This window comes from Mobula birostris, chromosome 4 (genome assembly GCF_030028105.1).
Source record: "Mobula birostris isolate sMobBir1 chromosome 4, sMobBir1.hap1, whole genome shotgun sequence".
In the NCBI taxonomy this organism is placed as follows: domain Eukaryota; kingdom Metazoa; phylum Chordata; class Chondrichthyes; order Myliobatiformes; family Myliobatidae; genus Mobula; species Mobula birostris.
The window spans coordinates 146,546,974-146,561,633 of record NC_092373.1 but is presented as its reverse complement, the minus strand read 5'-3'; the positions used below and the strand labels follow the sequence as shown (position 1 = coordinate 146,561,633).

At 42.6% G+C, this 14,660-nt stretch overlaps 1 protein-coding gene across 16 annotated transcripts in view; it reads right to left on the bottom strand.

Annotated features, from left to right (window-relative positions):
• LOC140196661 (ETS-related transcription factor Elf-2-like) overlaps window positions 1-14,660 on the bottom strand; it is a 160,693-nt gene that overhangs the window by 59,532 nt on the left and 86,501 nt on the right. Inside the window, exon 1 of one of the 16 annotated variants that reach the window (XM_072256240.1) lies at window positions 2,567-2,683. The exons of 13 other annotated variants lie outside the window; for them this stretch is intronic. In XM_072256240.1, the coding sequence (XP_072112341.1) occupies window positions 2,567-2,624 (58 nt within the window). In that variant the 5' untranslated portion in view covers window positions 2,625-2,683. Of the gene's footprint in view, window positions 1-2,566; window positions 2,684-14,660 lie in introns of those variants that run through there. 2 more of the 16 variants (XM_072256239.1, XM_072256238.1) reach the window with 2 other exon arrangements.

The following is a 14,660-nucleotide window of genomic DNA, read 5'->3' as shown; positions in this document are numbered from 1 at the left end:
GAGTAAAACACCAGTTATAGCGCAATGTCTCCAAGCATAGAATAATCCAGAAATAGGCATCGTTTAAATTTACATATGAATAATGACCTTAGTGAGACTGGCACTACAATCTCAACAAAAGTCGTAAAAATAACACTAACAACAACTTATCTGGCACTTCAATTAAAAGACAATGCATTAATCTATTAGTTGAATGTAAATCTGTCAAATTAAGGTTTTAATAACCTGATAACCAACTGTAGAATGATGGGAGGCTGATACATTTAACTAAGAGGCCAAAATCGGTTTGAAGGGCAGCTATAAATACACAATGTGTAGCTGGGGATAAATTTGGGTTCCTGCGTGGCCCTGGGGTTTCAGGTTTCACATTAGGTTAGTAGTCTGTTGCTCTCACATATACATATAGCCGGCCTGAAGCTTATATATCAGTGCCACCTGTTCGAGATCAACACAACTTTGGCCAAGGTGGCCCGCTCTCGGTTGCTTCCATTTATGGAAATATGCTGGATACCTAATCTTGGTGCGGAACCGGCCGAGTGAGTAATTATACACGGAGTCTGAACGCAGCTCAAGTTGCTCATCGCAGTCTCTGCCAAAGGCAGAACAGCAGGCACCCAGGAAACTCTTTACCACGGAAGGGAACGGAAAGCTGACTTGCCAGGCAGGGTGGCCATACTCCCGAAGACGACGTATTTGTCGACACGATTCCATTTGTGGATTTACAAATTGTGGGTCCTTAGCTCATACAAATCAGGACGAACTTTAGCACTAACTTTTCTTTTTTTAAAATTAAACACCACGCTTATTTGCCAAGTCAATCAAATTTGAATCGTGCGTTGAAGATGCACGCAGGAGATCAAACCGAAGTTTTGAATCCTTGTTTCGAGTATGTCCCGAAATGGAATGCGCTCAAATTGAGCTGTTTAATTTTATGTCCAAACCGAAACAGCAGGAGACTTATACATGCACTTGCCTCAAAACAAGGCCATGTGCCAAATGTCCAATGCTTTCGGACCAGACATTAAGCATAACGCTGAAGGGCGGGAGTATGACCACACGGTTCATTAATAAAAAGAGGTTTCCCGTTAGCCACAGGCAGACAAACCTTGGAGTTTACGAGTTGTTTGTACAAGATCCCTTCCACAAACGTTGGCATATAGTATCAACTTGAAAATTATTTGCTTCCTCTTTTTTTTCCTCTTGTTACGCTCATTAGAAGGATTACTGGTGATTTTTTTATGCTTTCGAGAAAATGGCTTTCGTCATCACTGAACTCAAGCAAGCCTCTATGACCAGCATATGTTTCAGAATGCACAGGTTTCTTCCGAAATGTGTGTGTTCGGGCAGTGTTTTATAAGTACGCACGAGGGGCGGAGCCAGAAACGATTTTTAAATAAAGCATTACACGTATTTCGGAAGATATTCCTTATAATCAACACTGTCCGAATAGATAAGGAGTTTATCTGTACTTGCTTAGTAATAGAAGTATTTTACAATAATTGTGATTGGGTTTTTAAACTGTAATTATGTCAGAACTATGCCAAATAAGAACGTTCGTAATACCAACCCCCCCGACCCAAGTTTAGAGCAGCGACCCCCCAACCCCGGAATAAAGTAAAGGATTTGTTCAGGTGTTGGGGCCGGCAGTGGTAGCGGTGGGTAATGGGGGCCGTGTACTGTGGTGGAGCGGTGTGGAGTGGTTAAATCGCGCGCTTCCGCGGCCAGGGGACGGAGCGGCGTGGCCGCGGCTCACTTCCGTGTTTACAGACCCTCCCCTCCCCGGCCCGGCCCGGCCCGCAACCCAGCCTGATGGCAGCCAGCTCCCCTTCCGAGCGTCCTCTCGCCCCCGGGCCCCCACCCCCGGCCCCCGGGCGCGTCTCCGGCCAAACGTCCCCCTCCCACCGAGAGCGGCGAACGCTGCGCGTCAATCACACGGAACCGAACGGCGGCGCTTCCGCCATCAAGATTGGTTGTGGCAGCGCAGTCAGGAGATGAATGATTTAATATATAAAAAACACACACCAACCCGCCCCGAACATCCCGCGACCCCTGTTTAAAAGTGCGAGCTCTTTCTGAATGGAGGAGTCATAAAATACATCAGTCAGAGGCTTCAACTGTAGATTTAAAGCCTCAAGTATTAGCGAGGCAAGACAGCGTGGCAAGACGTAGGAAAGACAACAATCCACCACACTTCCTGGTTCCGTAGCTATTAATATAAACTAACGGCAAACGCGCACAGTCAAATAGCGCTCTGCTAATAGACGCATTCCTCCCAATGAAATTCCACTGGATCACTAAGTCCTCCAAATAATATTTTGCAATGACGCAATATATAAAAAATAAGAATAATCAGGTTTTATTACCCTCTCCCCTTCAAAAAATGATCAGGAAGAGCTGGTCTCGCCATGCAGGTTGCTAACAAGGTGATCACTTCCTGATCAACCCCCCTCCCTTCCTTATAGTAACGGGACTTAAGCAGAGCGCAGACAGTCAGATACCACTGACACTCGCTGCGCAGCGCCCGCCGCTGTGCGCGGGCCGCAAAGTTCTTACTGATGAGTTTTACCGGCTTGGATGAGTAAATCCAGCTGATTTTTCCGACCCTCGTGAAGTGAAGTCGCCATCTTCTCCGCAAACAGCAGCAGCAGCAGCAGCTTCCCAGAGAGTCAGAGAGTGCTGCCGATGGTATCACTGCGCAGCGACAGGAAATCTTTACACACGCACACAGCCGTATCCGTCCGCACAGCCACACACTAACCGCAACTCAAAACAAATCTGAGCCGAGACCCGAGACCCGAGCCAGCAACAGCAGGAAGTAAAACAACCAAACAGCCCGCGAGAGAGGGAAAAAAATATTCACTGCAAACTGGCCCTTTTTCCCCCGATTTCTTTTTTTTTATTTTGCAAAACATTTAACCCTTCCATATGATTGATTTCACCAAGTGTGTTTCCGCAGCCTAAAAGGAATCATACGGCAAGGGTCGCTTCTCCCCGCACGTTTAAGGGTGAGAAAGAGATCCAGAGCTAGACACCATCCTGCTATTGTTTCAACTGCAAAACGCGCGCTCCGCTTTATAGCCGGTGTTAAGTGCGAGGGCAGGTCCACAGGGGAAGGATGTGATCGTAATCTTTCCCCAAACCGAAGGACGACATGAATACTTTCTCCTCCCCCCGTAAAAAAAGTAACAACACACATGTTGTTGTGTTAGGTCAATTTCAAAGTCTCAGCTAAGAGAGCGAGAACAGCTGGACAAAGTTCTGTTGAAAAACAGGACCCCATTCGGATTTCCGACTCAGTGGCAGTTACACCGCACATTACAGTGATTCGAGTAATAAAGACGTTACAGGTTATAAACGAATCTGCTAGAGACCCCCACTTTAAAAGTTTTGAAAAAGTTTTACAAATCTGATTAAAACCAAGCGTGTAGTTGCAAGTTTATTAATTTTAAGTAACATTTTTGCAGTTCCGCATTCCACGTCTAATTTGTACATTTCAGATACTTCACGAACCAGGCTAATTAATCTCGAGCATCGAAGGTCGAGAATTCCTAGCGATACCTGTTGCCCTAATTATTCTGCTCTTGCCCGACAAGAACATTTTAAAAAATGCATTAGATTTATCGTACCTCGAGGTCCACTACGCCCACCTTCTGCAAAAACATTCTGCTACTAGGAAGGAATAAAACTAGAGAATCCAGTCCCAGGCCAATCTTCCTTTTCTTTCATTGAACACCTCCTTGACTTCAAAGCGAAATAGCTACTTTAAAAAATTTGAAATATGGCACACTAACACAAATATTAAAGTTGTGGGGCATGAAAGTTAATAATATTTAGTATTGGTGTAACTATTACTGGCAGAGGGAGGTAAGACAAACACTATATTTACTAAAAGTTGAATTGCAGTATATCGTCCAGTGCTTTACAGTTATAAAGAACACTGGACTCGAATGACATTACAACTTTTTAAAATGATCGTGCATGTAAAACATTCCATTGGACTAGAGCATCAGAAGCACTAAAATGGAGCACAGAAAATCAACTGCTTCATTGAAGAAATGAGAATGTGGATCCTTTCACCTGTATTCTATGCTCTTGCAGGTGAAAAAATTTGAATATACAAAATATTGTGGTCGATATATTTAGCAAATAAAATCAAATTTAAAGCTGCAGCATTTAAGAATCCACCACAATTAGGTCAGGCAATAAAAGGGGATGCACTTTTTAAGCGCAAGCCCTACCAGAGCAGATTCATGGCAATGTTAAAAAGACATTGGACCAGAATTAGGCCATTCTATCACTGTTGATTTATTAGCCACCTGAACCTCATTCTCCTGCCTTCTCCCTGTAACCTTTGACACCCTTACAATCAACTTCCACTTCAAATATATCCAATGACTTGACCTCCACAACTGTTTGTGGCAGTGAATTCCACAGAGTCACCAGCCTCTGGCTAAAGAAATTCCTCCTCATATCTGTTGTAAAGGGACATCCTTATTTTGAGGCTGTGCCCTCTGGTCCTAGACTCCCCCACGATAGGAAACATCCTCTCCACATCCATTCCATCTCGACCTTTCAATATTCCAATAGGTTTCAACAAAAAATTCCATTATGTGCATTGCTTGTAAACTGTATCCTTAATTTGTAACATTAGTCATATTTATAATCTTTCAATTTTATTTTCACTCATTTTTCAAATTTATATTTGGATGATTCAGCTATGCACATGTCCACTGACTCCAGCTGCAGCTTACAAGTTTAGTCAAAATAAGCTTAAAGTCATAAAAGAGCTCCAAATACATAGTTTTTCAAGTTACGAATAATTCTTAAAGCAAATGCTTTAAAATACCTGCATTCTGCTTTCTTCAACGCAAATGTGAACTTCTAAATATTTGTTCATTTTTCATCATGAGTTATTTCAACAATCAAACTGTTCCATGCATTATAACCATCAGCTTATGAAATAAATCCAAGATTTCAGAACTCCACCTGAGATTCAACCTGTCTGATTTCATTAATACAGATCCCTGAAATAACCTACAGCTATATTCTAGGTCATGTTTCTGTCTGTTTTAGGAGCAGTATCACAGAACATTCAATCATAATTTAGTAAGTAAATTTGATATTCCCTGTTGTATGCTGCAGAAATAACCCAAGAACCTCAAAAATGAATGGAAAATTATAATGGGCATGCCTCATTAAGATGCTTGCAACTACAGATCTGTGTTTTAGGCACAAGATGGTGCTACAGAGCAGTTTTTAAACATTCTGAAGGTCGAGCAATTGCCCCTGTGCATTTTCTGTTTTGCAGGAAGTAACAAAGCAAGCACATACAGTTGTTCTTTTTTCCATAAACCATGTAGTCTTTGCTTCCCCTCTCCCCAAAACAATTACACAGCCATACCTAATATGAATATTCACCAATATTGGGCAAAAAAGCATGAACCATCTGTCATTGCTATAGAGTGTCAATTGGAATCAGAATCAGATTTATTATCACCTATGTGACACGACATTTGTTGTTTTGCCACAGCAGTACAGAGTAACCATGAAAATTACTATACATTACAAATAAATAGTGCAAAATAAGGAACAGGGTGGCATTTGTGGACAGTTCCGAAATCTGATGGCAGAGGGGTAGAAGCAGTTTCTGAATCATTAAGTACAGGGTCTTCAGACTCCTGTATCTCCCTCCTGATGTGGTAACAAAAAAAAAGGCCAGAAGGGTATGTCCCAGATGATAAGGGTCCTTAATAATGGAGGTTGCAATTTCAGGTCCTTGATGGTGGGGAGTGTTGTGCCCGAGATGAAGCAGGCCGAGTCTGCAGCCTCTTGCGATTCTGTCGAGACCAGGCTATGCTGCAACCAGTGAGCATGCTCTTAAGTGTACAGCTATAGAAATTTGCAAGAGTCTTTGGTGTCACATCAAATCTCCTCAAATTCCCAATGCAGCAGAGCAACTGGTGTGCTTTCTTCATGATTGCATCAACGTGCTGGACCCAGGACAGATCCCCTGAGACTCTGACACCGAAGCTGCTCACCCTTCAATGAGAACTGGCGTGTGTTCTCCATAAGTCCATAACCAATTACTCGATCCTGTTGGTGCTGACTGCCAGGTTGTTGGCGCGATGTCAATCACTCAGCCCAACCATCTCGCTCCTGTACGCCTCCTCGCTGCCATCTAAGATTTTTACCAATAACAGTGATGTCATCTGCAGACATATAGATGACATTTGAGCTGTGAGTGCCAAGAGTGCAGAGAGAGTAGAGGAATGGGCTAAGCATGCATACTTGAGATACGCCTGTGCTGAATGTCAGCAAGGAGATGTTGTCACCGATCCATACTAACTAGGGTCTCCCAATGAGGAAGGTAAAGGTTCACTTACAGACAGAAGTACAGAGAAAGGTGCATTCTACATGCAGACTATTTAGTATTTATCATAACTTGAAGGTTTAATTGATTTTAGACAGTCATGATTAAGACCGATGATAAAGATAACACCAAAACCAACAGCCGTTGAAACTGAGGGTCCACATACTCAATAGTTCAATGGTTTACTTTAATTTCAGAGAAATGTATACAATATACACCATGAAATTCTTATTCTTCACAGACATCCACAAAAACAGAAGCGTGCCCCCAAAGAATGAGTGATAGTAAAAATGTTAGAACTCCAAAGCACCCCTACTTCCCCTCCCACGCGCAAGCAGCAGTAAAGCTACAAACATCCCTCTCCCCCACTTACTTCAGCAAGAAAAAAGACATCAGCCCCCTCCATCCGCCAAGCACGCAATAGCAAAGCCCCCAATAAAGACCACGATCTGTAGTACAACAAAAACTAATCGTTCACCTGACGATTCAACATTGTTTTATACCTTGCTTTGTACTTTAAATGGGCTGCCGGCCTATGTTGTTACTACAACACCTAGAATGCAGCAAAGAGTTATTCCCCACCAGCAGTGAAATATTAGCCCCCTGTTTCAGCCAGTGAGGAGGCACTAACATATATAAAACCATAAGACAGTAGAGTACAACTAGGCTATTTGGCCCGTCATGTCTGCTCCGCCATTTGATCAAAGCTGATCCATTTCCCTCTCACCTCCCTTCTCCTCCTTTCACACCCTGACATATCAGTAATCTATCAACTTATACGCTGAATGTCTGGCTTCCACAGCCACCTGTCGCAACAAATTCCACAGTTTACCACCCTCTGGCTAGAGAAATTTCTCATTTCCATACTAAATAGACATCCCTCTATTCTGAGGCTGTGTCCTCTGGTTGTAGACTCCTCCACTATAGGAACCAACCTCTCCACACCTACTCTATCTAGGCCTTTCAACAATGAGATACCCCGTCATTCTATAAATTCCAGCAAGTACAGGTCCAGAACCATCAAACGCTCCTCATTGGATAAGCCTTTCAAAGCCAGAATCATTATTGTGAACCTCCTTTGAACCCTCTGCAATGTCAGCACATCCTTTCTTAGATAAGGGGCCCAAAACTGCTCACAATTCTCCAAGTGAGGCCTCACCAGTGCCTTATAAAGCCTCGGCCTTACATCCTTGCTCTTATATTCTAGTCCTCTTGAACTGAATGCTAACAATACATTTGCTTTCCTCACCACCAACTCAACCTGCAAGTTAATCTTTCGGGAGTTCTACACAAGAACTCCTAAGTTCCTCTGCACCTCAGATTTTTGAATTTTCTCCCCATTTCCAAAATAGTTTGCGCTTTTATTCCTTCTACCAAAGTGCATGACAATACACTTCCCAACACTGTATTCCACCGGCCACTTCCTTGCCCATCTTCTTAATCTAAGTCTTTCTGCAGCCTCCCTACTTTCTCAATGCTACTTGTCCCTCCACCTATTTTCATATTGTTCAATACATATCAAAGCATGTTTGCTACAGTGGGTACCCACAGTAAATATACTATTATATTACATCTTCCGTAAACAACTCTTACAATGCTTTCAGATCCAATCAAAATTTATGATGCTAACATTTTGAAATGATTCCTGATCTTTTTCAAATAAATTGATTCTGACTTGTGGTGTAGCAAAAATTTACTGCAAATAGGGTCACAGACAGAGCCATGCAGCATGGAAACAGGCCTTTAGCCCATTGAGTCTCTACTGGCCATCAGGCATTCACTTCTACTAATCTTACACTAAACCAATTTAATTTTCCTCCAGACTGCCATCAACTCTCCCTCAGAATCTACCACTAGAACCAACTTACACTGGCCACTCAGGAATTGGGAATTTGGGAAGAAATGGGAATAGCCAGAGGAAACCAAAGTAGTCACAGGGAAAGTTTGCAAACTCCACAAAGATGGCACCTTAGGTCAAGATTGAGCTTGGGTTTCCGGGGCAGTGAGCAAGCAGCACTGCATCCACTGTCCTTGAATCCACTGGATTTACTCCTTTTAGTCTAGCAGAGCAGAAAGAAGCAAACCCAAATGTTTAAATCCTTACCCCCATCAATTTTTTCCCCAAACTCAAATTATTAGTTATATTTGTAAGTTTAAAGATGCCTCATAAAATATGCATTTAATAACTCAATTTAACTTGTCTTTTAAATTGTTCATGTAAATGTGAGTTATTTCCCTCCCATCCCAAAGGCGTACCTATCATGTTTAAATTATTACTCTGGATGATCAGTGCATTAACTTCAAGCACAAGTTATAGCATGGAATGCCCTGCAATGTATAGCAAAGTGCAGCAATCAGAACCTCATTACCACACATCGGCAGGATTTCCCACAAAGCCGCTTGTCATGGTATGTACATTTGACTGACTTCCCTTCTTCCATAAGCCGGCTGGTGGCATAGTGGCATCAGCGCCGGACTTCGGAGCAAAGGATCCCGAGTTAGAACCCAGACAACTCCCCTGGCACGCTTTCCATCCGTGCTGGGTTGAGCTTCGAGCTAGCAACTCAACCTCATAAAAAAAGAAATAGCCTGCTACAGAAACATCAACAGCAAAAAGTTGATGGCCTATGCTCTCTCGTGAGTTTAAAGGCAATTTCCTTTTCCTTTCTTCTTCTATAACTCCAGTACAATTCCCAAGATCCTCCTCAACTGTGGCTAAAGTTGAATCAAACAGCTTAATCTTGAAAAAAAAGCCAGATGGCAAATATATTATTTGCGCTTATAATCTGAATACAAAAAATTTCTCACCTCCTTCCTAAAGGACGACAAAATCTTGCTATACATTGGAGAGGCCCAACATGGACTGGGGGACCACTTTGTCAAACACCTCAGCTCCATCCGCAACAAGTGGAATTTCCTGGTGGCCAACCATTTCAATTCTTATCATCATTCCTATTCTGACATGTTAGTCCACGGCCTCCTCTTCTGCCATGATGAGACCGCTTTTGGTTGGAGGAGCAACACCTCATCAGATTCCATCTAGGTAGCTTCCAACTTGATGACATGAACATCAATTTCTCCAAATTCTGGTAATTTCTTCCCCTCCCGATTCCCTCTCCTTTATTTCCCCCTCAGGCCTGTTACCTCTTCTCCTCACCTGCATATCACCTCCCCCAGGTGCCCCTCCTCCATCCCTTTCTCCCATGATCCACTTTCCTCTCCTATCAGCTTCCTTCTTCGCCAGCCCTTTGCCTTTTCCACCTCTCACCTCACTTCATGCCTCCTCCCCCACCCATCTGGTTTCAATAATCACCTTCCCGCCTCTCCTCCTCACCCTCCACCTTCTTATTCAGGCATCTTTCCCTTTCCTTTCCAGTCCTGATGAAAGCTTGTAACAGTATCTGGACCAACTGGAAAAAAAGCAGATGGAATTTAATGCCGACAAGTGTGAAGTGTTGCACTTTGGCAGGACCAACCAAGGTAGGTCTTACACAGTGAACAGTAGGGCACGGAGGAGTGCAGTAGAGCGAAGGGACCTGGGAATACAGGTCCATAATGCATTCAAAGTGGTGTTACAGGTAGGTAGGGTCGTAAAGAAAGCTTTTGGCACATTGGCCTTCATAGATCAGTGAGGAGGTGGGATGTTATGTTGAAGTTGTATAAGATGCTGTTGAGGCCTAATTTGGAGTATTGTGTGCAGTTTTGCTCAACTATCCACAGGAAAGATGTCAAAAAGATTGAAAGAGTACAGAGAAAATTTACAAGGATGTTGCCAGGACTGGAGGATAGGGGTTATAGAGAAAGATTGAATAGTAGAACTTAATTCCCTAGAATATAGAAGATTGAGGGGAGATCTGTTAGAGGTATACAAAATTATGAAGGGTATAGATGGGGTAAATGCAAGTCGGCTTTTGGGTGAGACTACAACTACAGATCATAGGTTAAGGATGAAAGGTGGAATGTTTAGGTGGAACATGAGGGGGAAACTTCTTCACTCAGAGGGTGATGAGAGTGTGGAATGAGCTGCCAGCGCAACTGGTGGATGTGATTTAAATTTCAATGTTTAAGAAAAAAGATTGCAGAGGTACATGGATGGGAGGCCATGGTCCAGGTGCAGGTTGATGGAACTAGGCAGTTTAAATGGTTTGGCACGGACTAGATGGGCCAAAGGGCATGTTTCTGCACTTTTGTTTTCTATGACTCAGGTTCTCACCCCTAAATGTCGATTGTTAGGATTTTGACGATTGTAGGGATGACTTACAGTGGACTGAAAACTTGAACATGTAATTATTAAGAAAGAGGATGTGCTGGAGCTTTTGGAAAGCATCAAGTTGGATCAGTCACTGAGACCGTCGAGATGTACCCCAGGCTACTGTGGGAGGCAAGGGAGGAGATTGTTGAGCCTCTGGCGATGATCTTTGCATCATCATTGGGGACGGGAGAGGTTCCAGAGGATTGGAGGGTTGCATAATTTGTTCCCTTATTCAAGAAAGGGAGTACAGAGAGCCCAGGAAATTATACACCAGTGAGTCTTACTTCAGTAGTTGGTAAGTTGATGGAAAATATCCTGAGAGGCAGGATTTATGAACATTTGGAGAGGCATAATATGATTAGGAATAGTCAGCATGGCTTTGCCAAAGGCAGGTCATGCCTTATGAGCCTGATTGAATTTTTAGAGGATGTGACTAAATACATTGATGAAGGTAGAGTAGTAGATGTAGTGTATATGGATTTCAGCAAGGCATTTGATAAGGTACTCCACACAAGGCTTATTGAAAAAGTAGGGAGGCATGGGATCCAAGGGGACCTCGCTTTGTGGATCCAGAACTAGCTTGCCCACAGAAAGCAAAGAGTGGTTGTAGATGGGTCGTATTCTGCATGGAGGTCGGTGACCAGTGGTGTGCCTCAAGGATCTGTTCTGGGACCCCTTCTCTTCATGATGTTTATAAATAACCTGGATGAGGAAGTGGAAGGAAGGGTTAGTAAATTTGCTGATGACACAACGATTGGGGGTGTTGTGGATAGTGTGGAGGGCTGTCAGAGGTTACAGCGGGACATCGATAGGATGCAAAACTCGGCTGAGAAGTGGCAGATGGAGTTCAACCCAGATAAGTGTGAGGTGGTTCATCTTGGTAGGTCAAATATGGTGGCAGAATATAGTAGTAATAGTAAGATTCTTGGCAGTGTGGAGGATCAGAGGGATCTTGGGGTCCGAATCCATAGGACACTCAAAGCTGCTGCAGAGGTTGACTGTGTGGTTAAGAAGGCATATGGTGTATTGGCCTTCGTCAACCGTGGGATTGAGTTTAAGAGCTGAGAGGTAATGTTACCACTATATAGGACCCTGGTCAGACCCTACTTGGATACTGTGCTTAGTTCTGGTCACCTCGCTACATGAAGAATGTGGAAACTATAGAAAGGGTGCAGAGAAAATTTACAAGAATGTTGCCTGGACTGGAGAGCATGCCTTATGAGAATAGGTTGAGTGAACTTGGCCTTTTCTCCTTGGAACAACAGAGGATGAGAGGTGACCTGATCGAGGTGTATAAGATGATGAGAGGCATTGATCGTGTGGATAGTCAGAGGCTTTTTCCCCAGGGCTGAAATAGCTAACACAAGAGGGCACAGTTTTAAGGTGCTTGGTAGTAGGTACAGAGGAGATGTCAGGGGGTAAGTTGTTTTTTTTTTAAATGCAGAGACTGGTGGGTGCATGAAATGGGCTGCCAGCAATGATGGTGGGGGCAGATACGATAGGGTCTTTTAAGAGACTCCTGGACAGGTACATGGAGCTTAGAAAAATAGAGGGCTATGGGTAACCCTAGGTAATTTCCTAAGTAAGTAGATCTTCAGCACAGTTTTGTGGGCGAAGGGCCTGTATTTTGCTGTAGGTTTTCTACATTTCTTCATTTCCATAGATACTGTCTGACCTGCTGAGTTCCTCCAGCATTTTGTGTGTGTGGCTCTTACAACCACTCTAGTTGACTATTCACAAGTCAGCTCTGCTGTAAACACTCCATGGGTTCTTTTTCACCAGAAGGCAACTCTTCATAAGGTTTGAGAAGATTATGTCTTCCTTAGCTGGGGCTGTTGGAACCAGAAAATAGTCTGGGAATGAGAAGTTGTCCACACAGAACTGAGATGCAAAGAAATGTCTTCACCCAGAGAGCAGAAAATCTCTGGAATTCTAGAGGCCTATGGAGGCTCAACCACATTCAAGGCTTATCCCTAATATCTAAAAACCTAAAGACATGGAGTCAGTGCAGGAATGTGATTCTGAGGTTAATTAAGAAAGGTATGACCTCACTGAACAATGAAGCAGGTACAAGGATCCTATCCCGAAGACAAGTTGAAGCAAAAATAAAACGTCTTTATCTCTAAACCTCAAAGTAAGTTTATTATCCAAGTACATATACATCACCACATACAAACCTGACATTCATTTTTTGTGGGTATACTTAATAAATCAAATAACCATAATAGGCAATCAGCCTGAAAAAGACAATAAACTGTGCAAATACAAAAAGAAAGAAATAATAATGATAATAAATAGATGAGCCATAAATATTAAGAACATGAAATAAAGAGCCCTTGAAAGTGAATCCATAGGTTGTGAAAACATTTCAATGATGGAGCAAGTGAAATAGAGTGAAGTTATCCCCTTTGGTTCAAGAGCCTGATGGTTGAGGGGTAATAACTACTCTTGAACTAAGTGGCGTGAGTCCCGAGGTTCCTATATTTTCTTCCTGGTGGCAGCAGCAGGGGGAGAGCATGGCCTGGGAGGTGGGGGTCCCAAATGATGGATACTGCTTTCCTGCAACAACACTCTGTGTAAATGCGCCCAATGGTGGGGAGGGCTTTACCTGTGATGGACTGGGCTGCATCGACTACTTTTTTTTGATAGGATTTTCCATTCGAGGCATTGGTGTTTCCATACCAGGCTGTGATGCAGCCAATCAATATACTCTCCAGTACACATCTGTAGACGTTTGTCGAAGTTTTAGATGTCATGCTGAATCTTCACAAACTCCTAAGGAAGTAGAGGGGAGGTCGTACTTTCTTCGTAATTGCACTTGTGTGCTACGCCCAGGACAGGTCCTCTGAAATGATAGTCTTCATGACAGGTCCTCTGAAATATTTTCAGTACAGTGAATATATCAGTTTTCCCATTGGTTAGTTTACCTCCTTCATAGCATTTTACTGAGGGCAATCCTTTTCTTTTGAAAGGGCCAGCACTTAGTCATTAGAAAGTAACCAAGTACCCAATATGCATGCACTTGCTGAGGGTCTGAGACACACTGACAGGTTTGGGCAGCAGGGGACAGGTGGAGAAGAGAATCTGTCTGTTTACACTCTGTGTAAGGATACAAAACCCAATTGAGTTTAATGGGAATAATAAGTCCGCAGACTAGAAAGCAAAGATTTTTTACCTACATTCATTTAAGGTTTTCAATCATGTATTTTTTTATTTTTAATTATTTCAAATTTTAAAAACTTGTGAATTTCTCTGCCAAAAGCATTTAAAAGCCATTAAAATGACTTACCATATGTCATACCTGGCAAAAACCCACTTTAAGCATTGCAGTTATTTTGGGTTCATGCTTCTGCTCAACACCTCCCAACACTTAGTCACCATTTGGATTTCATTGGTGAACTCTAAAGACATAAGGCTTGGGAAAATAGGCCCCTCACGTCCGGCCCAGGAAAACATGGGCATGCAGCAACCATGGTTACTGATTGGGGCCAGCAGTCCTTATTCAACATAACCTGAATTAATAGTCAGACCATGTTTAAAGCCAGAATAAATTTAGTATATTTTCATGGATAAGGAATAAGATTTAGCAATTTAACTTTCACACTTTAGCTTAAAGAGTAAAATATTTATTTTACAGAACTCTACATTAACGTGCAGTAAACATTTCTATTTGCTCAAAATAACAACATTATTTTGGTATTAATCACAAGATGAAACAATATAAGTACAATACACACACAATTTATGCACATCAAACACCCATCAGCTTTCATGGGGGGGGGGGTCATGTGATTTATACACCCTACATCAACTTTCATGCCTTTGCTTTCAAATTCAAAATGGGAGCACACTATCTTGAAAGCTAGAAATTGATGGCAATGCCAAGTAAAAAAAATTGCTCTGAAGCAGCTCACGTCATTCTTCAGGCATAATTGGAAATGATAATTTATAAATTGGTTCAGGTAATTATTTAACACTGCAATTCATAACCTTATTTGTGCACCTTAGTTCACCCTAGTTTCCTTGAAAACATCACCA